This window comes from Hoplias malabaricus, chromosome 16 (genome assembly GCF_029633855.1).
Source record: "Hoplias malabaricus isolate fHopMal1 chromosome 16, fHopMal1.hap1, whole genome shotgun sequence".
NCBI classification, from domain to species: domain Eukaryota; kingdom Metazoa; phylum Chordata; class Actinopteri; order Characiformes; family Erythrinidae; genus Hoplias; species Hoplias malabaricus.
The window spans coordinates 22882333-22904598 of record NC_089815.1 but is presented as its reverse complement, the minus strand read 5'-3'; the positions used below and the strand labels follow the sequence as shown (position 1 = coordinate 22904598).

General features: G+C 38.0%; 1 protein-coding gene across 2 annotated transcripts in view; it reads right to left on the bottom strand.

Moving 5' to 3' along the window:
- Positions 1-22266, bottom strand: part of camsap2a (calmodulin regulated spectrin-associated protein family, member 2a) — a 43688-nt gene that overhangs the window by 18141 nt on the left and 3281 nt on the right. For both annotated transcript variants that reach the window (XM_066647641.1, XM_066647642.1), the window contains exons 2-4: positions 20425-20684; positions 4755-4916; positions 3678-3761 (exon numbers count right to left, since the gene is read on the bottom strand). In XM_066647641.1, the coding sequence (XP_066503738.1) occupies positions 3678-3761; positions 4755-4916; positions 20425-20684 (506 nt within the window). The remainder of the gene's footprint in view (positions 1-3677; positions 3762-4754; positions 4917-20424; positions 20685-22266) is intronic.

Genomic DNA, 22266 nt, shown 5'->3' with positions numbered 1-22266 from the left:
CTTGTAGACGCGGCAGAAGTGTATAAATGAAGGCAATGCAAGCATGTGCGTTCATGGCAGAAATACTACAGGATATTTTCACAACAAGAGGCAGAGGGACACATTGCAATGACAATTTTAACAGTGAAAATTATGTTAAGCCAAAATGGGTTCAAAAGTGATGCTGCATCCCAAGCCACACCCTCTGTTGCACCATTCCACCCACCTGGCCACAGGCTCTTTTATTTCTGTCCACCAAATAAACAAAAGTCAAAAAACCCATGTGTGTCCAACAAAATAGTAAAATACAGCTTTAGGAGATAGATAAATCAATAGATTGATAAAAAGTGACATATTTACACTTGTGGACTTTTGAGTCACTCACTTACAGCACAAAGCCCTGTTCTGAATGTTGGCAGGATTGTTTACTTAGGTTTATGGCACAAAATTCTCAAATTTTCAGAATCCGCCCAACAGTTTGAACACTGCATATTCACAGTTGAAATTCCCAGCCAGCACTGACTAGATGCTGTGTATTGCACTTACTATGTTTAGTTCTTTCCAGGTATCAGCACTGGCCCTTGTTCTGGCAGGGTCTGAACTCAAGGGGAGATTGGACTCGAACCTGTTTGTTCTTGCTAGGATAAACATCCTGTTTGCACACTAAGCACATTTGTGAGTCACTCTGGATAAGAGCGTTTGCTAAATGCTGTAAATGTAAATGTGTTGACTTCTTACATACCACATGATATATCTTCTAGGGCAGAGTTAATTAATTAAAATTCATTAAGGTCCAGTTAGAGAACGTTTTCTTAAGCCAAGGTTCGGAACATATTTTATAATCTGGATTATGATCAGTGCAATGTCAAATCAAATTACAATTTCAATTACATTTTAATATACAGCAAGATTTATAAATATTATAAATAAAAAATACTCTAAATAAAACGTCCTTTTCTTCATTTCAAGTAAAATGTACAAATAAAGTCACTAATGACTTACAGTTTTACCAGCAATCTGATTGGTTCTTATTGCTGGAGGGTGGGACTTTATCCGTTAACAGAATCCATGTTCCGCATCATCAGAATTTCAAACTTCAACCAATTTATTTCCTTATTTTTAAAGTTTCTGGTTTTAACTCACACAGCACTGTCATCCCAAAAGTGTCCCAAGAGAGATTTTATCACATTCCTTGAGCTATTTTTACTGGCCCCAGGACAGCGACATGTGGAGTGCTGCCCTGTGTGTGTCACTCATTGGAGTAACAGCACCCATCATAACGCACAGATCTGATTGGCTGAGCAGCCTCACGTACGATATGCAGAAACACATGCGATTAGTCTGGTAATTTCCTGGAGCGTTAAATCTGAACTGTAATGACTAGGAGAATCACACCATTTAAAATAAACACTTAAAAATTAAACAGCTTTTAATAGTTTATCAATTACAGGTCCAGGTCCGGATAGGACAGTGTCTGTGTCAGGAATCGAACTTCAGGCTGCCTATGAGTAACCCGTTTTAGGGTTAAATAAAACTTATTAAGAAGTCAAACATCTGACCTCATCCCTATTATAAAAGATTGATTGTGTAGAAATTTGTGCTCACTAAACAATTCCTTTAAGTGGCTCTTCCTCAACATCACATCTGTCCTTAAAGCACTTTCAGGCTGGTTCTGTTGCTGCTGTGTAACAAAATGACCTTCCACTGCTCAGCACTGGTGTTGTCCCTCTGAGAACTGTCGCACTGCCTCAGTAACAGGCGCACACACACACACACAGAGGCAATGCCTCTGAGAGCTGCCTACTCACATTAGGCTCATATGCTCAGGGCAGGGCGGGACAAAGTTTCTCAGTAACACACACCTTTCTGATGGACTACAGACTATGCAGCCTGTCAAAATACACTTCACTAAACAGTGAAATATCAGACTGTCAATTCAGCCTGCAGCATCTCCACAAACCACATTCCTGCCCAAAACAAATAAACAATCTTTTGTCAGGGCTTTTTTAAATTGAGCATCTGGCTCAATTCATGATCACGGTCAGAGCACAGTATCTGGTAAACAAGAAGGAGATGTATCCTTGTCTGTCTTTTTAAGACCCTGGGTTCTCAATCTGCCCCTTTTAGAGCTTTCTTGTTGGTTGCTCGGGTGCCAGGAAGACAGACATCAGGTCTCATGTTTTTCTACTTGATTGAAGAACTCAACTGACTGGATGACAGACAGAAATCTGATGAGCTGCTGTCTCCTCCTCACAGCCCCCTGCTGATCAGAGCCTTATCTCAAAACCCACTTCAAGACACTGAATGTTCACTTTTTGAGAATGTTTTTGTGAACTTTGCATTTAGGCTCTATATAGGATGCATTTTCATTCACATGCAGAGGTCTTTTGTGCTTTTTATGCTTAGCTTGTGTAACGTGGGTTGTAGTGCTGATATAATATTTTCAACATCCTTTGGGTTGTTTTTTCCTACTCCTGGTGTTTTCTACATTGGTATATTTTATTTTGTTTCCTGTCAAAAATGTCATACGTTTTCTAACATAGTTAGTTCACATATCTTCACTATCTTCATTATGATATATTTTGTCATACATCCAAGTTTCTTTAAAGAATTAAGTAGTTCAATGCAATTGCAGCCAAAACTAGATGTACTAGATGTTGGATTAGCTTTATGAAGAATTTAAACACATGTTTGTGGAGGGCTATAAATGTAGAAAAATGATCAAATTCACAGAATTTTACCAGCTACAACTGTGTATATTTGGACAGACCAGTAAAGGTCTTCTTAAAACTGACATTGATAACTTTTTCAATTAGGTTTGCCCCTAAAAATAACTAAAAATAACTGTCAGTGTATGTCATGTTTAATACTTTGGATACACACCGTGAGCTTAACATTGTCAGAGATGGGGATGGACACGACACGGGTCAAAGGCACTGTGCCAGTCAACACTGTCCCGGCAGCGGGTCCAGTAAGAGAGTTTAAATGGGGACACAGCAGGGGCATGTGGGGTGTTAGCAGGCCTTTTCTGGTCAAATAACTCTAACCCTAGTGGGGGGAGGGATAGGGCAAAACAGCAAATATGACATCTTCCCTCGAGCTAGAAAGGCTGGGTCAACGGAACTATGGAATGCAGAGTGCTTTAAACAACCAAAAAACACACACGTCAGCAAAATGTCCACTTTATAACATCTCCCCAAGAGATTCCAGAGACATTCTTCAAAGAAGAGCACATGACTCAGCGGAGCCACAAAAGCCCTGAGCTAGCATCCTGGCATACATCATTACAAGCAGGACAATGTATCTGTGTTACGTAGCACAATTTGTTGACAGATCACCTTAGCAACAATTTATACAGAATCATCAGAGCAATGACAGGCTATCATAACAGTGAAAGGACCTTGAACAAAACAGCAAACATGCTTTCATTTACAATTACTGATTTTTTTTTTTACCATTCAGACGAAATACTCACACAATTCTTCAAGATGAGCATGATCCGGTAGATAGACTTTAGTTCATTCATACATTCATCTTCATTTGTGGCACTCATCTCTAAATCCTAAACCTTTCTCTTAGCCTTTTTCCTTTGTAGGATCTAGAAGCTATGCATCTCTCTAACTTGCACAGTAGCTGCAGTAGACTAATCACAGACACATTAAAGACTTCAGAGCTTTCACAGTAGGCTATCCCCTTACCTTTGGGTTCTCTACTGGTTCTGCATTCTGTGATTCTCTCCTCCTCTGCTCTTGCATGATGATCTCTTTCAAGTACTCGTTCACCTTGAAGAATAACATCACACTGCATTCAGTACAGCTTTCACTAAAGCATTCAGGCTTGTGAGCTGTAATCACAATTTTACATTTATTATTAACAACAGCCCTGTAGTATATCTAATTGCAAATTTGTTGACAGACTATTCCCTACCACAAAGCATTACTTGCAATATTCTTATTATCTGATAAAGAAGGAAATTAGTTTTACCCATGTGTAATAACAACAATCTACTTGCTCTGGATTTTTTAAAACGTATTTAGTCTTAATGACCTTGCATGTGTGTGTGTGTGTGTGTGTGTGTATATACAGTAGCTGGCATTTTGCAGTAGAGTTGACCTGCAAAAGGAATGTAAACAGTCCAAGCCTGGGCCCATAAGGGTTGTCCCTGGGGCAAGTGACTGAGATGCAAACTCAGATGGCAAATGCCAGCTAACAGACACTAGAACTGTATTTCCGACAACACAAGCCCTATAAAGGAAGTCCTTTGAAGCAACGATTCTGCCACAAACCCAATTTTCACAGTCTTTAACTTTCCTCTGATGTGGTCACTTCTGTCCCACAATTTTACTGAAATTGTCCCACAATTTTACTGAAACCAAACAACTGTTTGGTTTTAAAATGACCATTTTCTAAACTTATTTTCCCTTTGAATAGAACTGATTATTTTTTTGTTATTGAAATACTGAATACGAAATAGTGTACATATACTTAGTGTTTTTCATGACATCACAAAAGCAATGAATGCTAAACAGGATGTATTTGCCACTTATATTCCATATTTGGACATTTCTCTATCAAATACTTAAAAAAAACAAAAAACAAAATGAGGAAAATGCTTTAGGTTTTATGGAACGTTTAATAGATATTCTCATATGTTTCTTATTTATTCTAGCTGGACCAGCCTTTCCTAATGTAATGGTTGTACTTGGGCAAGTTACAATAGAATCGTTGAAAATCTATGGATGAATCCAGGGATTACAGTGGTTGTGTGTGACTACCTTATTCATCCAGCTTGTGACTGCATCCTCTGTGTCATATGGTACATCTCCTTCAGCATAATCTGTGGAATAACGCTGCATACATGCCACCACCTTCTCCACACTCACTGTCTCCACTGTGTAGGCCATCATCAGGGTGTCAATCATCGCCAGATGAGCGCTCTGCAACCAATCACAGAGAAACACAAATTAGAACAGAGCTTTTTCTAAGTAGTAAGGATGCAAAGAATGGAACTGCGTTCTAAGGAAGAATGACACCGAAATATATGATGGGACTTTGAGATAGTTCTTTTTGACAAGTCAGGAACCAAACATCCCCTTTTTATTTGAAGTGGATCAGGGATAAAATCTAGTTGTTTTTAACTGTTCTTGGTGTTTGTGTCCTTGAATATTGGAATGTTACTTTGGCAGTGGAAGGTGTCAAGCAAGAACACGGGAACCTAATACAGAAGAACACATACTAAGAAACAACCCATGTATATCGTTGATCTCAAAGTGAAAAGCCCCACCCATTTCTCATCATACTGTTATCATCGGTCAGCAATCCCTCCTACGGTGGTTGCCCTGGAAACAGCTGCGTCCATCCCCTGTTGCTCAACCCAATTAGAGATAATCTTCTCAGGGACAGGGCTGTTTCTCCTATGGCAATATTTAGACAATAGGATTTATTTCATTCAGATTTTTTCTCCCAATAACTATTATGAGAACACTTTATTGTTAACCTAGTGCTGTCAAGTACATTTTGGACAAATTATGTTAGCGTAATTGCTAATGCAGTTTCGTCAAGAGATATTCCAGCACAATTTATTGTTTTGTCCCACTCAATATCACAACATTCACCTCAGAATTTAACAGGTTTTTGTTTTACAACAAAGAACTGTGCTATGACTCTTCAGAAGTGGAAAAGCTTGCTCATGCTAACAGTAATGTTAGCCACTCTCATACATAGCAGCAGATGGTTGTACAATGTGGCCCGAGTAGCAGTCAGATAACACGTGGCTCTAACCTAGCAGCCCATAGCCCCAGCACTTCCACAAAAAGTGTAAATCTCTCAAGCATCTAATAACATCTTCACATGCCCTTGAAATTGCCCTCAATTTATCAATTCAAATGAGGAGGCACAGCAACACATTAACTCCACAACAGCCTTCATTACCGTCGGGTATGAACCAAAAAAAATTAACACCATCCCTGTCCACCACAAATTAAAAACATGTCTTTCGTCCCAGGGGCCCAGCAGGTACTGACAGACACAAGATTGAATGAATCTCTTTAAGAGGATATTGATTCTGTTTTGCTAAAAGCATGTGGTGACTAAATGAAATGAGATAAGTCTTGTTTAGTACACAGCCACATTCTACTGAGGAACCATTTATAGGGAGCTACAATGATCTGAGAAAGGCCAGTGTGTATGTGATGAACACAGAAGAACATGATATATCATGCGCTATTTTTTTTGGTATAATGCAAAGTCTGCCCAGCTGGCAAAGTAGCAGTGTTTCAAAAGAAGACCCTACTAAAGGTAACAGACCATTAAAAAGGTGTTAAACATGTGTATAAAAATGTGCAGATTTACAGGCAAACATTGTGTGCTTATGTTCACTTGTGTTTGACCTGGAGAAGCAAAACATTCCATCTGTAAAACAGACAAAATCCTTATTTCTCAATTGCTAACTTTAAGAGTAGGCAATATGACAATATTTATGTTATTATTAATCACCTCTTGTCAATGAACAACAATATGCTTTTAGATTTCATTTCAATACATTTAAGCATATCACATTTCTGTCAGTCTATCTATCGGTGTTATATACACAGATCTTAATGCAAAATCTGGCCACAATAGTTGTGCTTGAGAGATGAGGTTGTTTAACCTTCCAACTAAAATCTGCACACTGGCTCTAACAGGCAGCTCCAGATCCCTGAGCTCAGCTTCTGCCACATTAAACTTCCAGGAGTGATAAAGATGAAGGAACTGCAGCATATTAATGTCCTCTACACACTCAGTGCTTCCTCACACATGACTGGACTGTCCACTCATCACACCACATCACTGAATAAGCCCTGACATTCTGCATGTTTTATCACATAGAAAAGACGACACTGGCTTATGCAACAGTGTTCTCGCTTAAGCTGATTACACACACACAAATCAGTTGTCTGATTCAACACACTACAGCTCCTAAGAGTTTACAATGACCTGTGTGTTACCTCTGCCCTTAAAATGCATTACAAACCCCAAATGACTTTAGCTATGTTCATGCCCTACTTTTTACCACCATTGTTTGTGATACATGTGACATTAATTGGACAAATATTTTCAACTGAGAGGAATCAGTACAGTTCTGGTATGATTCTGAAGTGCTCATATTTCTTTAAAACCTAAAGAGCAAACTGCAATCTAAATAAACTGTTGCATGAAAAATGATATCTCCAAAACAGGAACATTTTATAATCAGAAAGATATAATTCTTATATTTTATGTTATGGAAATTAACACAGATTTTTTAACTGGCATTTCTGGAACATTCCTATCCATTGTTGATTAATATAATTTTGTTTGAACACAAAATACCCTCATTCTTTATTCTTCTAATCACCCTAATTCTAGCTCCCATTGACAAACCTACAGAGTAATGCAGCTTTTTTAATATCTGTGGCCAAAGAAATACTCTCATCACATCATTGTACAATATAACCAGATGTGTCCAAAACAGGGAGAGTTGAGAGTTATATATATATATATAAAATAATACAATTATTTTATACCAGTGCAATCCTGGAGAAGCCACGAGTTAAAAAATTATTTTCTCCTGTTAAGTCTTGCTCAGCAGGTCCAGTTCTGGCCACTTTTTACAGGTCATTTACCTCACGCCATCCGAGATGGACATGGAAAAGCACTCAGGGGCATCCTCTTATTCATCACTTAAAAAAGAGGTTCTCATAATGGGACCTTTCCGAAAGGCATATGAAACACTGCAGAGTATGCTTTATAATGCTGGTCTTGCTCAATGTCTACAACCACCCCTTAACTTCCCGTTAAATTCAAGTTATTATTTAAAAATCTTCATTTTATTTCATTTCATCCAATGTGGTTTTGACAGATGTTATAGGATCCACACCTCCAACACAATGTATCTGATTGTTTATAGTAAACCCTAAGTAAATAATATTTCATATTAAGTGATAGCACACGCTTTTATCATGGGTGATAACTGTGACTTTTTAAGGTTAAATTCAAGTGATAAATTGTATGTTTACACAAAAAAAGAACAGGCCCTCATTATAGCCCATTTACTGGAAGTACTTCGAAATTTGTTGACCATAACAGAAGCAGTTATTCATGAAATATTCATGTTAAACATCATAGTTTTGTCAGAGTCAAAATTCACAGTATTCAAAGAATGCTTTAAAAAATATGTAGTGTGAAATGTTCTTTTATTGATTTTTCATGAAACATTAAATTCGAAAAGCTCATGGTAATTCAGTTGCTGATAAAACCATTTAGAGAGCATAGATTACCATATTAATAATCTACATTTAGATTAGATTTTACATTAGCTTCATTACTGGGGCTTAAGAATATTACACAGCATGTCAAAGCATATAATTAGTTTTAGTCACACACTTGTGTGGAGTGTGATCAGAAAAGCAACATTATTAAAAATGAGAAGAGGCAAATTAATATTTGTAATGTTAACTGGAAAATTCCAATAAAAATTTTTCTTCCTGTTCAGTGAGAGTCATTGATTAATTGAAAATATAATGCCTGCTATTATTTTCAATGTTTATAATAAGACTGATCTCTGCTGTTCATACTTCGGGTTCTGCCCTAAATTGGACTCATGCATAAGGTTTCAATAAAAAAGGTCTTTTCTTTGATCTCAGAAACCTAAGACGTCTGAGAGGTGGTGTGCTGGTGCATGCTGAACACCTGGGCAATCTTCCACAGTTATGGGCACTGTACAATTCATGGTACATTTGTATTTACGCACTAGTTTTCTATTACTACAGTGGCAATACTGTAATAAATTTAAACCTAGATTACAAAATTAGGGGTTAATATTTAATATTTATACCATTACCAACAAAATAAATTAAACTGCAATATTAAACTGCAATATCCATAGCATTTAATAATCTGTCAATAATTCTGTAAATCTGTATTTTGTTGAACTTTGAGATCTAAAGGTGTAGAACAGGATAGAATAGAATTGAATAAAATGCTTTTATTGCCACTGTACAAAACATACAATGAAATTAGGAGTTTTAATGCTAATCAGTGCAGACTAATACAAGAAACAATACAGACAAAGAGGTGTTTAAAATGTAACAATAAAATCCACCAATGGTCACAGGGCTGATCACTAATGTCACTTATGTCAAGTCAGGTCTAATGTTTTTCTTTCCTTGATTAAGAATGATTTGGGAAAATGTCTTATTATTTAAACATAGGTTATATATCTGAATATAGCCCTTTTTTCTAAAAAGATTCCATTTATATATATATATATATGAGACTTGTTTTGGAACTGACAATCTGAATCCTTTAGAAAATGAAATAAAACCCCTGTAGATGAGGATAAATGTCCAATGATCAGAATGTACTAAACCCATCAACATTTTCATCGCCAGGTGGTTCTCTTTCATGTGTCCAATGGATGACAATAACAGTATTGAAGTCAAACATACTGGAATAGCTACAAATGCAATATCTGGCATCCCACTGTGCTAAGGTGTGCACCATATGTTGCTTTTCTTTTACAGATATGATTTACTACAGTAAAAAAAACAGACTGTGCTACTGAGCTGGCAAAGCCCATGTCAGCAAGGATGACTGCTGACACTACTGTATTTACAGAAGATTTTCCGCCCTCAGATTTAAAGCATACATTCAGGTAGTGTGTCTGAGGGACTGTGGTGGGAGCAGATTGTACTCAGTGTATTGCATTTCTGAAATCTACCCTGAGAGCACAGTACTCCAACCACCGTCATCTCCACAAGACGGTTTCCTTCACAGGGTGTTACCATGGTAACCGTGCTGTGAAAACAGCGAGGAGAGCAGAGTTCCTCACAGCAGCAGAGCACACGCCTCAGCCTCCATTCACCCTGTCACTATGGAATATGCTCTGTTTCAAAGAGCACTGGCCCCTTTAAGAGGCTGAGAGCCAACATGAGCTTCTCACGACTTGATGCTACAGCCAGAGAGGAGCAAATGGCTCTTAAAGACATAGCCAGGATTCTAAAGACTGTGTTTACACAAAACCTTTGATTTACACTCACAGATTATAGAAGATAACCTATAAATATTTGTGTATAAATAAAATAAAATTGATTTTTGGCTACCTTGCTAACATTATTAATTTGTGATAGCAGACTTGAAAATGCAGAAAGGAAAAAAATTATATATATATATATATATATATATATGTGCCCAGGAAAATCTCCTTGTCATTGCATTTGAGAAATCAGTGAGATACAGGGTAATGGTCATTTACACATGTTTTTCTCATCAGAATTTTTCAAACAACTAATAAGCCACCCACCATTTCTTGAAAATGGCTCTTTATCATGTAGACTTGATTGTTATAGAACAACACAAAAGAATGTTTATAATCCTGAAAATAGAATAATATCCAACATGTGGTAAAAAGTGTTAAACTGCTAGTGACGGATGTGAATGTTGATTGAAAATAACAGCAATTTTCACAAAGCAGCTTTACAGGATTCTGGGTCCTAGCGAGCAAGCCAAGGCAACTGAGGGGGAAAAAACACTCCTTCAGAACATGAGGAAGAAACCTTGAGGAAAGCCAAAAGCCAAAATAGTATTCATCCTCCCTGATTCACACTGAAGTAAAACAAAAAAGTAGTTTGATTTAATTATTATTGATTTACATCTGAGTGTACATTAGTTTACAAATGTGTATGTTATGATCAGTGTTAAATGCAAAATGTCAGAAATGTATATGTACATGGCTCTCACTTCATAAATATTATCTAAATAAGCTTTTAACTACTTAACCTTATACTAGGTAAATAATATTAATCTTCACATAAATTCTCCAAATAGACTTCCCTAAGCCCTTAACAGGATGTTTGGTTATTACTAAAAATAGCATCACATTCCTGTGATGGGTTGTACTTATTTAATCATTTCAAAAATAATGATTAGTGCTTTTATTGAATTTTGCCAATATTACGAATTGTAATATTGGCATCTGTATTGGTAAAATGACATTAAATGTGCCCTACAAAATGTATAAGCAGTTGACAGCATTTTACAAAGCTTGACTTGTTGTTTAAGCCAGTACTTTACACATACAAGCCCTGGTAAAAAAGAAAAGATACCATGTGTAGTCTTGCAATCAATTTGTTAACATCTAATAACACAAGATGCAATTTAAGATCCAATAAGAGAGTGAACGTGAGTGATCTCACTACTCTGCTCTTTCAGCATAGATGCCAAAACGCAGGAAGTAGGTCACTGTTTTCGCCACAGAATGCTGCATTGCTCTGTGAATTATGCAGCAGGTTTTGTCTGATAAGCACTAGGCTAACTTTTTCCACACTTCCTGACCAGCAGAAGTGCGAGAAAGGCAGACATTTTATTTTAGTAATATACCCTTTATTTCATGAAACACGTACTGATATTTTATTAATAACAATCCACAAGAGTAGTCATTTATCTCTCCAGGGTTTTAGATGTGCATCGTCATCTGAAAGCTGATACAGAGTGTGTGAAAATATTGCATATATATTGCACATAATAAATTACTGCAGTGGGAGTCCAATGGCTATAATTTGAACACAAATGACAGTATGGTTTCCATGGTGATGGAAAGGACACAAGGAGGAAACCCGTAGCTGAGCCAGACATGTTGATGGGAAAGATCCTGGACAACTATCATACGACAATCAATTGTAGATGGCATCTCCTTTTCTTCAGAAATGACACTTGCACTGATGTGCATATATATTAGGCCAATTGAAAATTTGAGTAAAATATTTATTTCATTTGTTTCAACATTGTGCACTTACTTACACTGAAAAATATGTTTTAGTTTTAGGTGGACCACAAAAAAAAAAAACCTGAATGTGTTGTTTTTTCCACAGATTCCCAAATTAATGTTCTAATGCACTGAAAAAGTAATGTGTTCATAGACTTTAATAAATTACACAAAATTAAAACAAAAAATATAAAGTTTTTATATATGGAATTTAGTCAAGAAACAACGTGTGTATATTAAATTGTGCAGAAATATGCACTCTATATTGGAAGTGAACATTTTTTCTTTAAAAAAAAAAACATGTAATTTGCTATTTTTGCATATTTGTATTTTTCAATATTTATTGGCTAGATTTAGACTTCTGCAGCAGTGCTCTGTGTCCCAGATTTCGGAAGAACCTGCTTTGCCATTTTAAGTGTATTTGAATGAGGATTCACTGGAGATCCTCTGTTCTTTAAAAGCTTTGGTGGAATCACACTGCCGTGTGTCCTTCATGTTTTGTGTACACACTACTGTAGATGGAAAGACTTCAAACTGCACGATCAGAGGTGATGATGAAAGCTCCAGGCGAGAGATTCCTCTTCCAGAAGCTCCTTCGTACACACACACACACACACACACACACACACACACACACACCCCTCTACATACAGTACCTTAACAAACAGTCCTCTTTATTCATTGTTCCCAACAGACTCACACTGCAGCCATCTATTATTCATCAGATCTCATCATATAGAGGCAGTTTTCCTTCTGGCTCTCTGCGTGAATTACTCAGATTTGCTGGCATCCATCTCTCTTACTGAAGCTGACCACAGTCAATACCAGCGTTACAGCAGTAACAGGGACACACTTAGAGCAAAACAATTAATCATTTACTAATCAATGTTTTAATTTGATTTATTTTATTCATTGTAATGTGAAAGACTGCAAATATCTTTCTTTTTAAATATATATCTCATAATGCTGGGCAAGTTTAACCTAATAACTAATAACACAGTGCTCATTAACTAAAAGTCCCAAGCCTAAAAAAATAAATCATTCACGCATAGACATGGAATAGCCTCTCCGTAGAAGCCAAGCACTCAAAAATCTATTGAAGCATCATCAAGTCTGCATTCATTAGGTCTTGATTATTGTCTCTACTTTAAATGAAATTAATCATATCTACACCTACATGCCCAAAGATTTTGACACCCATTAAAATTCATAAATTCAAGTTGCACCTAAATTTTGCACCTAAATTTACAGACATCAAAATGAGTTAGTGTTGATTAATGGTAAATTCCTCTTGATTTGAAATTTAGTTCCTTAGGATGATGAACTGAATACATATTTATGTATGGCCCAAATGCATCAATACTTTTGGGGGCCAATGTATGTGAATGGCATAGCTGTGAGAGTGAGGATAAGCAGCGTACGCCGAGGTCCTTTCAGTCTGAAGGTTTAATAGGACTGTCTAATGTAAAGTAAGTTGCAAAACTAATCTCTGATGTGCCACCAACACCAGGCTGAGGATGTACAATAACTCCAGATAATGAGGGCAAACTTAATCTCTCAGGACCCTTCCAAACTAAAATTACTCACTCCTACTTCTGCAATGGCTGCATACTGCTTAAGCACGAGTCAAACATATGACAAAAAGGGAATTTGAAAATAGTAACAGCTAATAAACAGCAATTTGCTTCTTATGCATGTTCACACACTCCTGCTTCTGTGAAGACACAAGCAAGAGTTTTAGAAATAGAGATAAAGACAGAAAGCAAAGAGACCAGGCAAGACTCATGTCATGTCACACGTCACACAAGTTTCGCTGATATTACGTAATGAAGATTTTGATTTTTTTTGAGTAATGACCCGTGTTTCAAAAAATGGCATTAACATATGACATCTATTATGTTTCATGCAACATTTCATGTGACTCATACTAATAAAGGACACAAAGCATTTTAAGCAGGAAATAGTGTAATTTGTGGAGCCCGAGTAAAAAAAAAAATCTACATATATTTCACGTTCTGTCACAGCTCTCATGGCATGGCCATAAACACATTTAACTTAATCAGAAAACACAAACCTGAGATTAAATATCACTGTGTTTTGGCCACATTTTTTAAGGCACAACTTTAGCTAAAGACACATTTCCTCATAGAAAACACTGGATGTCTATGCCATCATCTCTTCTGGCCAAATCTCCTCTTTGTGCATGCTCACTCCAACAAAATAATTCAGATGGTCTGCCACTCAGGCCCTAATGATTTTCTAGGCCAGCCTACTAGGTGGTCTGGCAAAAAGGGAACAGCTAAATAATAGGAATTTTCTCCCTATGGATTTTCATCAGGGCAGTCAGGCATTATCCAAGGCATGCACTACACAGCTGAGGGTTTTATTAAAGTGTAATATTTACTTTTCCATTTTAGGTTTGTTCATTTATGCTCATCATGTTGCATCTCAAAATAGTTTTTAGAAAGAAACTTTGGAAAATGTCCAGAGAATAAGTCTGGATATTTTCCCGAGATCCAGTTCGAACCGAGGTTGTCAAATTTACACTGCCTTCTGTAGCAAATCACTCATTCATTAAATGCAACCACTTACCCATTTCAGGGTCGTGGTGGGTCTGGAGCCTACCCGGAATCACTGGGCGCAAGGTGGGATCACACCCTGGAGGGGGCGCCAGTCCTTCACATGGCGACACATTTACTCACACCTACTGACACTTTTGAGTTGCCAGTCCACCTACCAATGTGTGTTTTTGGACTGTGAGAGGAAACTGGAGCACCCGGAGGAAACCCACGCGGACACAGGGAGAACACACAAACTCCTTACAGACAGTCGCCCAGAATGGGACTTGAACCCACAACCTCCAGGTCCCTGGAGCTGTGTGACTGCGACACTACCTGCTGCATCAAGCCAAATCCAGTCAAATGTATCTGTCACATACATAGTAATATGCAGTAAAGCTAATACTGAAATGCTAGTAAAACAATAAAATAAATACAGAATACATAGAAAAATATGAATTTCAATTATATAGAATGAAATAAAATAAAAATATATAGACACAATATAAATATGTATAATACTGATATATAAAATAAGTGTATAAATTACAACTTCTACTTTACTCTGAATGCTTTACATTTAAACATTGCTCTGAAAATGATTTTGCATTCACCCACAAGAGCATAACTGAGATCAGGTGCTGACTCTTGAGGATAAGCTGTAGCTCTGTATCACAAACACTATTCCCACTCAGTGATATTGGATGTCTGCATCACTCCAGAGAACAGTTGCCCTGCTCCAAAACCCAATTTTGGGAAGTGCTTTTTATATCATTTTGCCCACACCTGGCACTGTGTGATGACTTTATTCTTTGGAGATTATACTAGTATAGTATACTATACTATACTATTTGAGTATACTGCAACTCAATACCTGTGTTAGCAATTGGTGCATCCTAAATTACCCAAGCTCCCTCATTATATCGTGTCCGCAAGGGTCCGATCATAGCGTATCTGTAATATTGCCCTGCTACTGAATGGGAACACAGGAGATTTAGATGAAAGAAGATGGCATACAGAGCACATGTGACTCAGTGTTGGCAGTGAGAGCTCACACCTCTGCAATATTCTCAGTTAATTCTGTTTATACTAAGCAGATAGCTCTCACACAGGAGCCAGTCATGCACATTAAGGCTCACAGCATTTCTCACCAACACCAGCCAAAGTGTCAGAGCTGCCAAGCTAAAAATCACACCATCAGCCACCCACTGACCTGGACATTGTGCCAAACTAATAGAACTGTCCATTTAATACAGTACTACTGCTGTGAACATTGCAGATAATGCATCGCAGATGTAATAGGAACCATCGCCCTCTCCGTAAACAGTGTGCAAACCACTAGGGGCTGCCACAGCTTATCATTACTATCTGCATTTTTGACACAGGCACAGGCTTCAACCGGATGTGTTTTTTGAAGCAACCTCCCCATTCATCCAGGCTTGAGAACAGCACTATGAGTGCACTGGCAGTAGCTAAGACACACACCCACTCACATCTGTGGGCAATTTTGGGCACAGCCAATCAACCTACCAATGCACGTTTTGGGACTGGGTTAAAAAAGTGGAGCACCCAGATAAAATCCACATAGACATGGGAGGAGGAAAAACTCCTCACAGACAGTGAACTAAGATGAGGATCAAACCCAATGCCTAGAGATAATTGAGCTTGTGTGGCAAGGCTTGACCATCATAGAGGCAAGACCATCATAAGCTCGATAGAATTCCTGCTGTATAATCCACATTGAAATTCTGCATTGTACATATTCATGTCTTAGCAATTAATATCTCACAGGTTCAGCTGCATAAAACAATGAGATTATCTGGAGTTCTGACGTGTCCATGGATGTGAGTGAGTGTGAGTGTGTGATGCAGAGGGTGTTTGGATGTGTGTATTTTCGTGCACTGGTGTAATGAGAATCTGTAGAAGGGTGCGGGGATGTGTAGGTGGGTGGCAGCTATAGCAAGAATATTTCTTGTAGAGAGAGAGAGCGAGAGAGAGCGAGAGAGCGAGAGAGAGAGAGAGAGAGAGAGTGTGTTGAGAACAATGAACAATACCATTATAATTAAGAAAGAGGGTAAATAGACAGAAAAGCAAACAGTGAAAGAGCGACAGACTGCCAAGATTTATAGCAAAAGAGATTGTATTAATATGCAGAGCTCTGACAACGAGAATACATTTTTTATCTGATTTTCCATCTGAATATAACCTCCAGTTCTCCTCATAAAACCCTAAAGCTACATAGATAGTGCACAGAAATTGTTTCCCCCCATGTACCCTCCTGCACACATCCAAAATGAAATCCCTCTTGAATTATTAATGGCAAAGCTCAATGCTGGAAATTATTTGCTGCAGTCATATAGTCATATTCATATAATACATACAATGAATTTCTAAAGACCAAATACTAATGTCATTACTTCTAGTGATTTTTACAAGGTCATCAGACAATGACATGTCTTCACTTTATAATGAAATATGACAAACAAGGTTCAATAGACAATCTATTCATCCCTCTAAATCTGATTAAACTTGATAATAAACATACTAAATTTATGGCTATACCATATACATATACTTTGGGTGAGTCATCTTATAGCTCTTCATCAATGGTCAGTTTCTGACCACAGGGACACTTTCCACAGGATAGTGTTGGTAATCGACCTCAAGGTGATACTGAAGCATTTAAAAATTCACTGGTTCTACTACTGGGCTTAATACACTCATCAACAGCGGCGCTAAGGTGAAAAACTGACCAAATGATGAACAGCATGGGTATGAGTGGGTATGACAAACTCTGCACAAATAGGCTGCAGTTTGCAGCTGTAAATTAAAGTGTTTGAAATAAGGTCGATAGTGGGTGTTCATTAACATTAATGCAGTAAGAAAATGCTTATACCACAACACTAAATCAAACAGACCTTAAGGCACTGTTCAATAAGCCTGGGTTGTATTAACAAACATACAAGCACACAAATAAATTATAATTCAGCAAGAAGTAAGACATCTATGAATCACAGAACAGGTAAAACACCTCAATTCAAAATAAACAAAAAAGAATAAACAAAGGCATGCGAGACTTTATGCCTTGAGGGTGAATGCTGTACTCTTGTCAAGCTATTACTGAGCAATGCTAATGAGGCGCTAATGCTAACAAGAGTCAGTGACAGGCCTGCTTTGTCAACGGGTCTAATCCATCAAGACATTTAATCTGACAGCAGCACACTTGCTTAAGCATATAGCCAGCTAACACTGAGGTCCAACAGATACTACACTTTGGATGTAAACCACACTCATCTTAGGGTGGCATGTGAACAGAACTTTAACCCTTAAGTGACATTAATTGTTGTGTGCATTGAGCACACACACCAGGATAGGTGGACAGACAAATAAGAGCCCAAAGAACACTTGGGAATTTAGGTGCTTTGCTCAAGGGCATTATGTGAATGTTAAGGGAGGAGCATGCGCAGTTCTATTACTACGACTGTCTCCATGTTTCCTTCTGGTTCAGGGGATCAAAACAGCAATTTTCAGGTTTGTTTCTCTAATGTTATTAACAAAATCCACTTCCAACCACTGCTTTAACATCCCTCTCTCCAGGCTGGGCTCTGGCTCACAGCACGGCATCGCTCGCTACCTATGCTCGCTAACTAAGGCCACAGTGTATACACAATTTAACCAGTTTGAGCAGAGGTGCTCTATTTTCAGGCACAAATTTGATCAAATGAATTGTGGCATCGCCTCTATGTTAGGCTGTTTAATATGACTAAGTTTTAGGCTTCATTTGCACAAAGACTTTTATGTTGATGAGGCTAAAATTGGGTGGAGTGCAGCGTTGCCTTTATCGCTAGCTCCATTTATCCAAAAAACTGAATATCTGAATCTCTAAATTTGAATTCCTACCCAACTAACAAATATCTGAATACCCAAATATTTGGGGCCAAATATTAAGGCTGCACTGTGGCTTCCAGCATGGCTCCGCTCACTGGGCACAAGGTAGGAACGCACCCTGGAGGGGGGGCCAGGGCTACACACACTCACAAATTCACTCTTCACACTTTACACTTTTTGACTAGCTAATCCACCTACCAACGTATGTTTTAGGAACGTCAGAAGAAACCAGAGCACTCAGAGGATACCCACGTGGACACAGGGAGAACACAGCAAACTCCTAAAAGACAGTCACCCGGAGTGGAACCTGAAACCACAACTCCAGGATCCAGGAGCTCAGTGACTGCAACACTACCTGTTGCACCACCGTGCTGCCCAAATATCATATCATTGATATTGATACATTTAATATTGCAATATATACTGATATTGAATTATTGTCCATCCCTGTTTCAAATTAAGCCATGTTCCAAAGCTAAGACACTTTAAAATCCATGTTTTCTTTTATTTTCTTTTGAAAAGAAACACACAACAATGTACAAAATAACTCACACAACAATGGCCTCCTTTAGAGAACACACACATAATGATACTGCCATCTACAAAACCTCAGCCACATCACTGAGAGACACGGGGCAGAAACAAAGCAACAGGAAAAGATATCTTTATCATTAACAGTGCAGGACATTTGGGTCAGAAGGCTAAAGGTTTCTCAGCTGTTTTCAGCAGCTTACTTCACTTGTGAAAAGTCTATTAAAAAAACGTGACTGCACAGAATGGGTAAAGAAGCTAAGTTCCTACCTCTTTAACACCTTATATCTCGAAATGGTTGTAGACATTTATTCATCCAACATTTCCCCAATTCAAGGATATAGGGTTTTTTTGTCCTCTTTTGCTGCAGTAAGAGCTTTTTCTTTTTTTTTTTTTCGAAAGGCTTTAGACTAAATGTTCAACATTTGGAAAGTTTACCCAAAATATATTGAATCTGTGGTGCCCCCATTTTTTTGGCTTGAGACCTACTTTTCCCAGGGGACAAATCATCATAATGGACCTTTAAAAAAATCATCAGTAGTCTATTTTGAGATTAGTATTACAGGGTAAGCAAATGGAAAAATCACACTAACCTGGGAGAACTCCATCTCACAGAGTTCCCCCAAGGAATAGACTTTCCAGACAAATCAGAGCTCCAGTTTATGGGATTATAAATCCATATCGCTTGGGTTTTAGCCTTTATAAACTGTTTGATTTCATTTGTGCTTTGTGAAGTATTGCCCAGTAATGCTTACTGAGCAGTCTTTATTTTTTGTTTTTCATGTGCACAGACCTGCTTTTTATTCTCATGTTTTCTCAGCCTTTTAGTTTTGCCCATTCTACTGGTTTGCCTGTGCTTTTATCGTGCTTTGACCTTGTACTGTTTACTCGGTTTTGCTCTGTGAATTCCCTGAATATTAAAGCCTTGTTTTGGTTGTTTATAATCTGTACTCGTCTAGATATTTATGTAGACCTAATTTCACGTTGACCCGCCGACCACCAGAGGTAGAAAATGGTGAAATCTGATAGCCTGTTTAAATGTAATGTAAATTTAAGTAAGGCATGATCTACCAAAGAGCATGGTGCAGTTGACTGGACAAATGCCATCAACGCATCGGGCACCCCTTTATAGTATAATGTTCTATCAGTCCAGTGAAGCCAGTTTCATTGCTCCACAAGTCTTGGGTTCTTGATTCCTCTCTAGCCGACACTGTTGGGCATGGTGATCTTAAGCACATGTGTGGCTGATGCAGAATATCTCACTTGATTCCAATATGATCAATGTATGTAGATTATACAAACTGTGCAAACATTACTAAACATATTTATCCACAATGAGGGCATCTTAACATAGCTGCTTCAGTAATAAAAAGGGGCGTCTACAAATGTGTAGGTATAGTATATAAAGGAGTGTAGAAGGTACCCCAAAATGACTTTTGCTCATTAGCCATATATTAGACTCATAGCTTGAGGCCTTGTTGGTTCATCTACATTATTGTGGGTTTTTTTTTGCCAAATGCTCTATACATCAGCACTAGTTCTCATATGACTAAATGAAAGAATACATGTTGCCATTCAGGCAGGACACTTTGGAGTTAGTGAACCAGAACAGTGCCTGGCCTTCACCTTTACAAAAATGCAACCCACCAGAACCCACAGCCAATTGAGTAAAGAGTAGTGTCTCACCATCTGAATTGGTCTCTTGCACAGGTCTCTCTCAGTCACCAGTCTCTCCTGGTCTGTGACATACAGGCCTTTCTGAGCCAGAGCCTGGATGACCGCATCATGGCCCAGCAGGGGCTTGGCCGCATCGCTCTTCAGGATCAGGCTCCCAGCGCGGCAGTACAGCTCAGCCGACAGCAGCAGGCCCACCACCGGAGGCTTCAAGTGCACCTGCTCATACTGGTCAGTGTAAAAAGGATCCTTCAGATCATCCGGGACGCTTTCTGAGGAAGAAAAACAGAGATGGACTCTAAAGTCAGTACAAAAGGTTTTTCAAGTGCATCCTTGTCTGTTTTCTTGATTTATGGATTTTTTTTTCAATAACATGATTAATACAAAGATCATCAACATGGGGTTCCTTTTGCCTCAGTGGCCCTAAGCAACAGTTTATATGGGTTATAGATAGACACTGCTCCGGTTTGTATTAAAATACCATCACGACTTGCTAATCCAAAGTGAAAGAAGACCACAGATTTCATTAGTTTTCTCTTAAATTTCTGTTCCTCCTCAGGTAAAATTACCCTATCTCAAGTAAGATTAAGATAGCAATTGTAATTAAAGATCCATCATGAACTCTCCACTCATACATGAATATCTCTATGAATACCTGGAAAAAACAAGTGTTACACAGACATGAGAGAAGACCAATAATGGCTTGAACTGGTAATAGAGTTGTTTCTCAGTATGGGGAACTTTTGTTTAAAGGAAAGGTTAAAAATCCTTTCAGTATCAGTCCAGCCAACTCATATGAGAGAATTATATAAGTGAAAATAAATTTTTTGAAAATATTTATGACAGAGTCTGTATGTCTCAGTTACCTGCAATGATTATAATGAGTGGTTATACAACCAGAGTCTTCAATAGTGATTTTTTCATAGTGAAATGAAAATCTAAATTGGGTTTCCCAATGCTAGTATAAATATTGAGGTCACTATGCCTACAGAGAGATAAGATGAGCTATGCTATTTGTGGTGAGGAGTGTGAATCTGAGAGAATTAAAACCGTTCACTATAACAGCACCTGCTGACCAAAAAATATATAATACTAATATACATAATATAACAGGATATGTAATGCTAATTACTAATAGGCTGGACAAGCTTTACACTAGACACTTTGGTCGAAATCCAAAGATACGGAATGCATTATACATTTCAGATTATTTTACCTTTTGTAACACTGTGCAATTTCTCATTACTTTGGATGGGATTTTATTTTACCACTGTTCTCAAGAGACTGTCCTTCTTAGAAACAGTTGCTAAGGGGGAAAAATCTTTTGGAGAAGAATGGGTAGATCAAGTCCATCAAAACTAGGTGTGTTTTCAGATAAAACCATTAACTGGTGTGGATCTGAGAAGCAGGGCCTTGACAACATGAGCATAAAACATGACCATCTCCAGCTGGACACTGTTACTATGGCAACTATGTGGCGCTTGATCTTTTCTCCTGCACTACGTCTCTGCCCAAGAGCTCCTCAGGAGTTTCACCAGAGCAAGCGCAAGAGAAAGGGAGACAAAGAGAAAGTTCACAGCAGAAGTGAAGGAAGCTGATTTTAAACAGAATTTTTTATGAGGTTTAGAAGCCATCTGTCTGCTGGAAGTCGTAGCTACTGAGGTTCACCTCTGAAACGTCATATAGCATTGCTCCCTCCCTAACAATATTCATGAAACTAGTTAAAGAGCTAGAGCTATTATACAACAGCAATTACAATACATCTGGAGCAAGAACAAAGGTGCTGATCATGGCCTGTCACTGTAGCCGGTGCCCCAGAAATCATTTCAGGGATCGGCACAAAACGTAACGTAC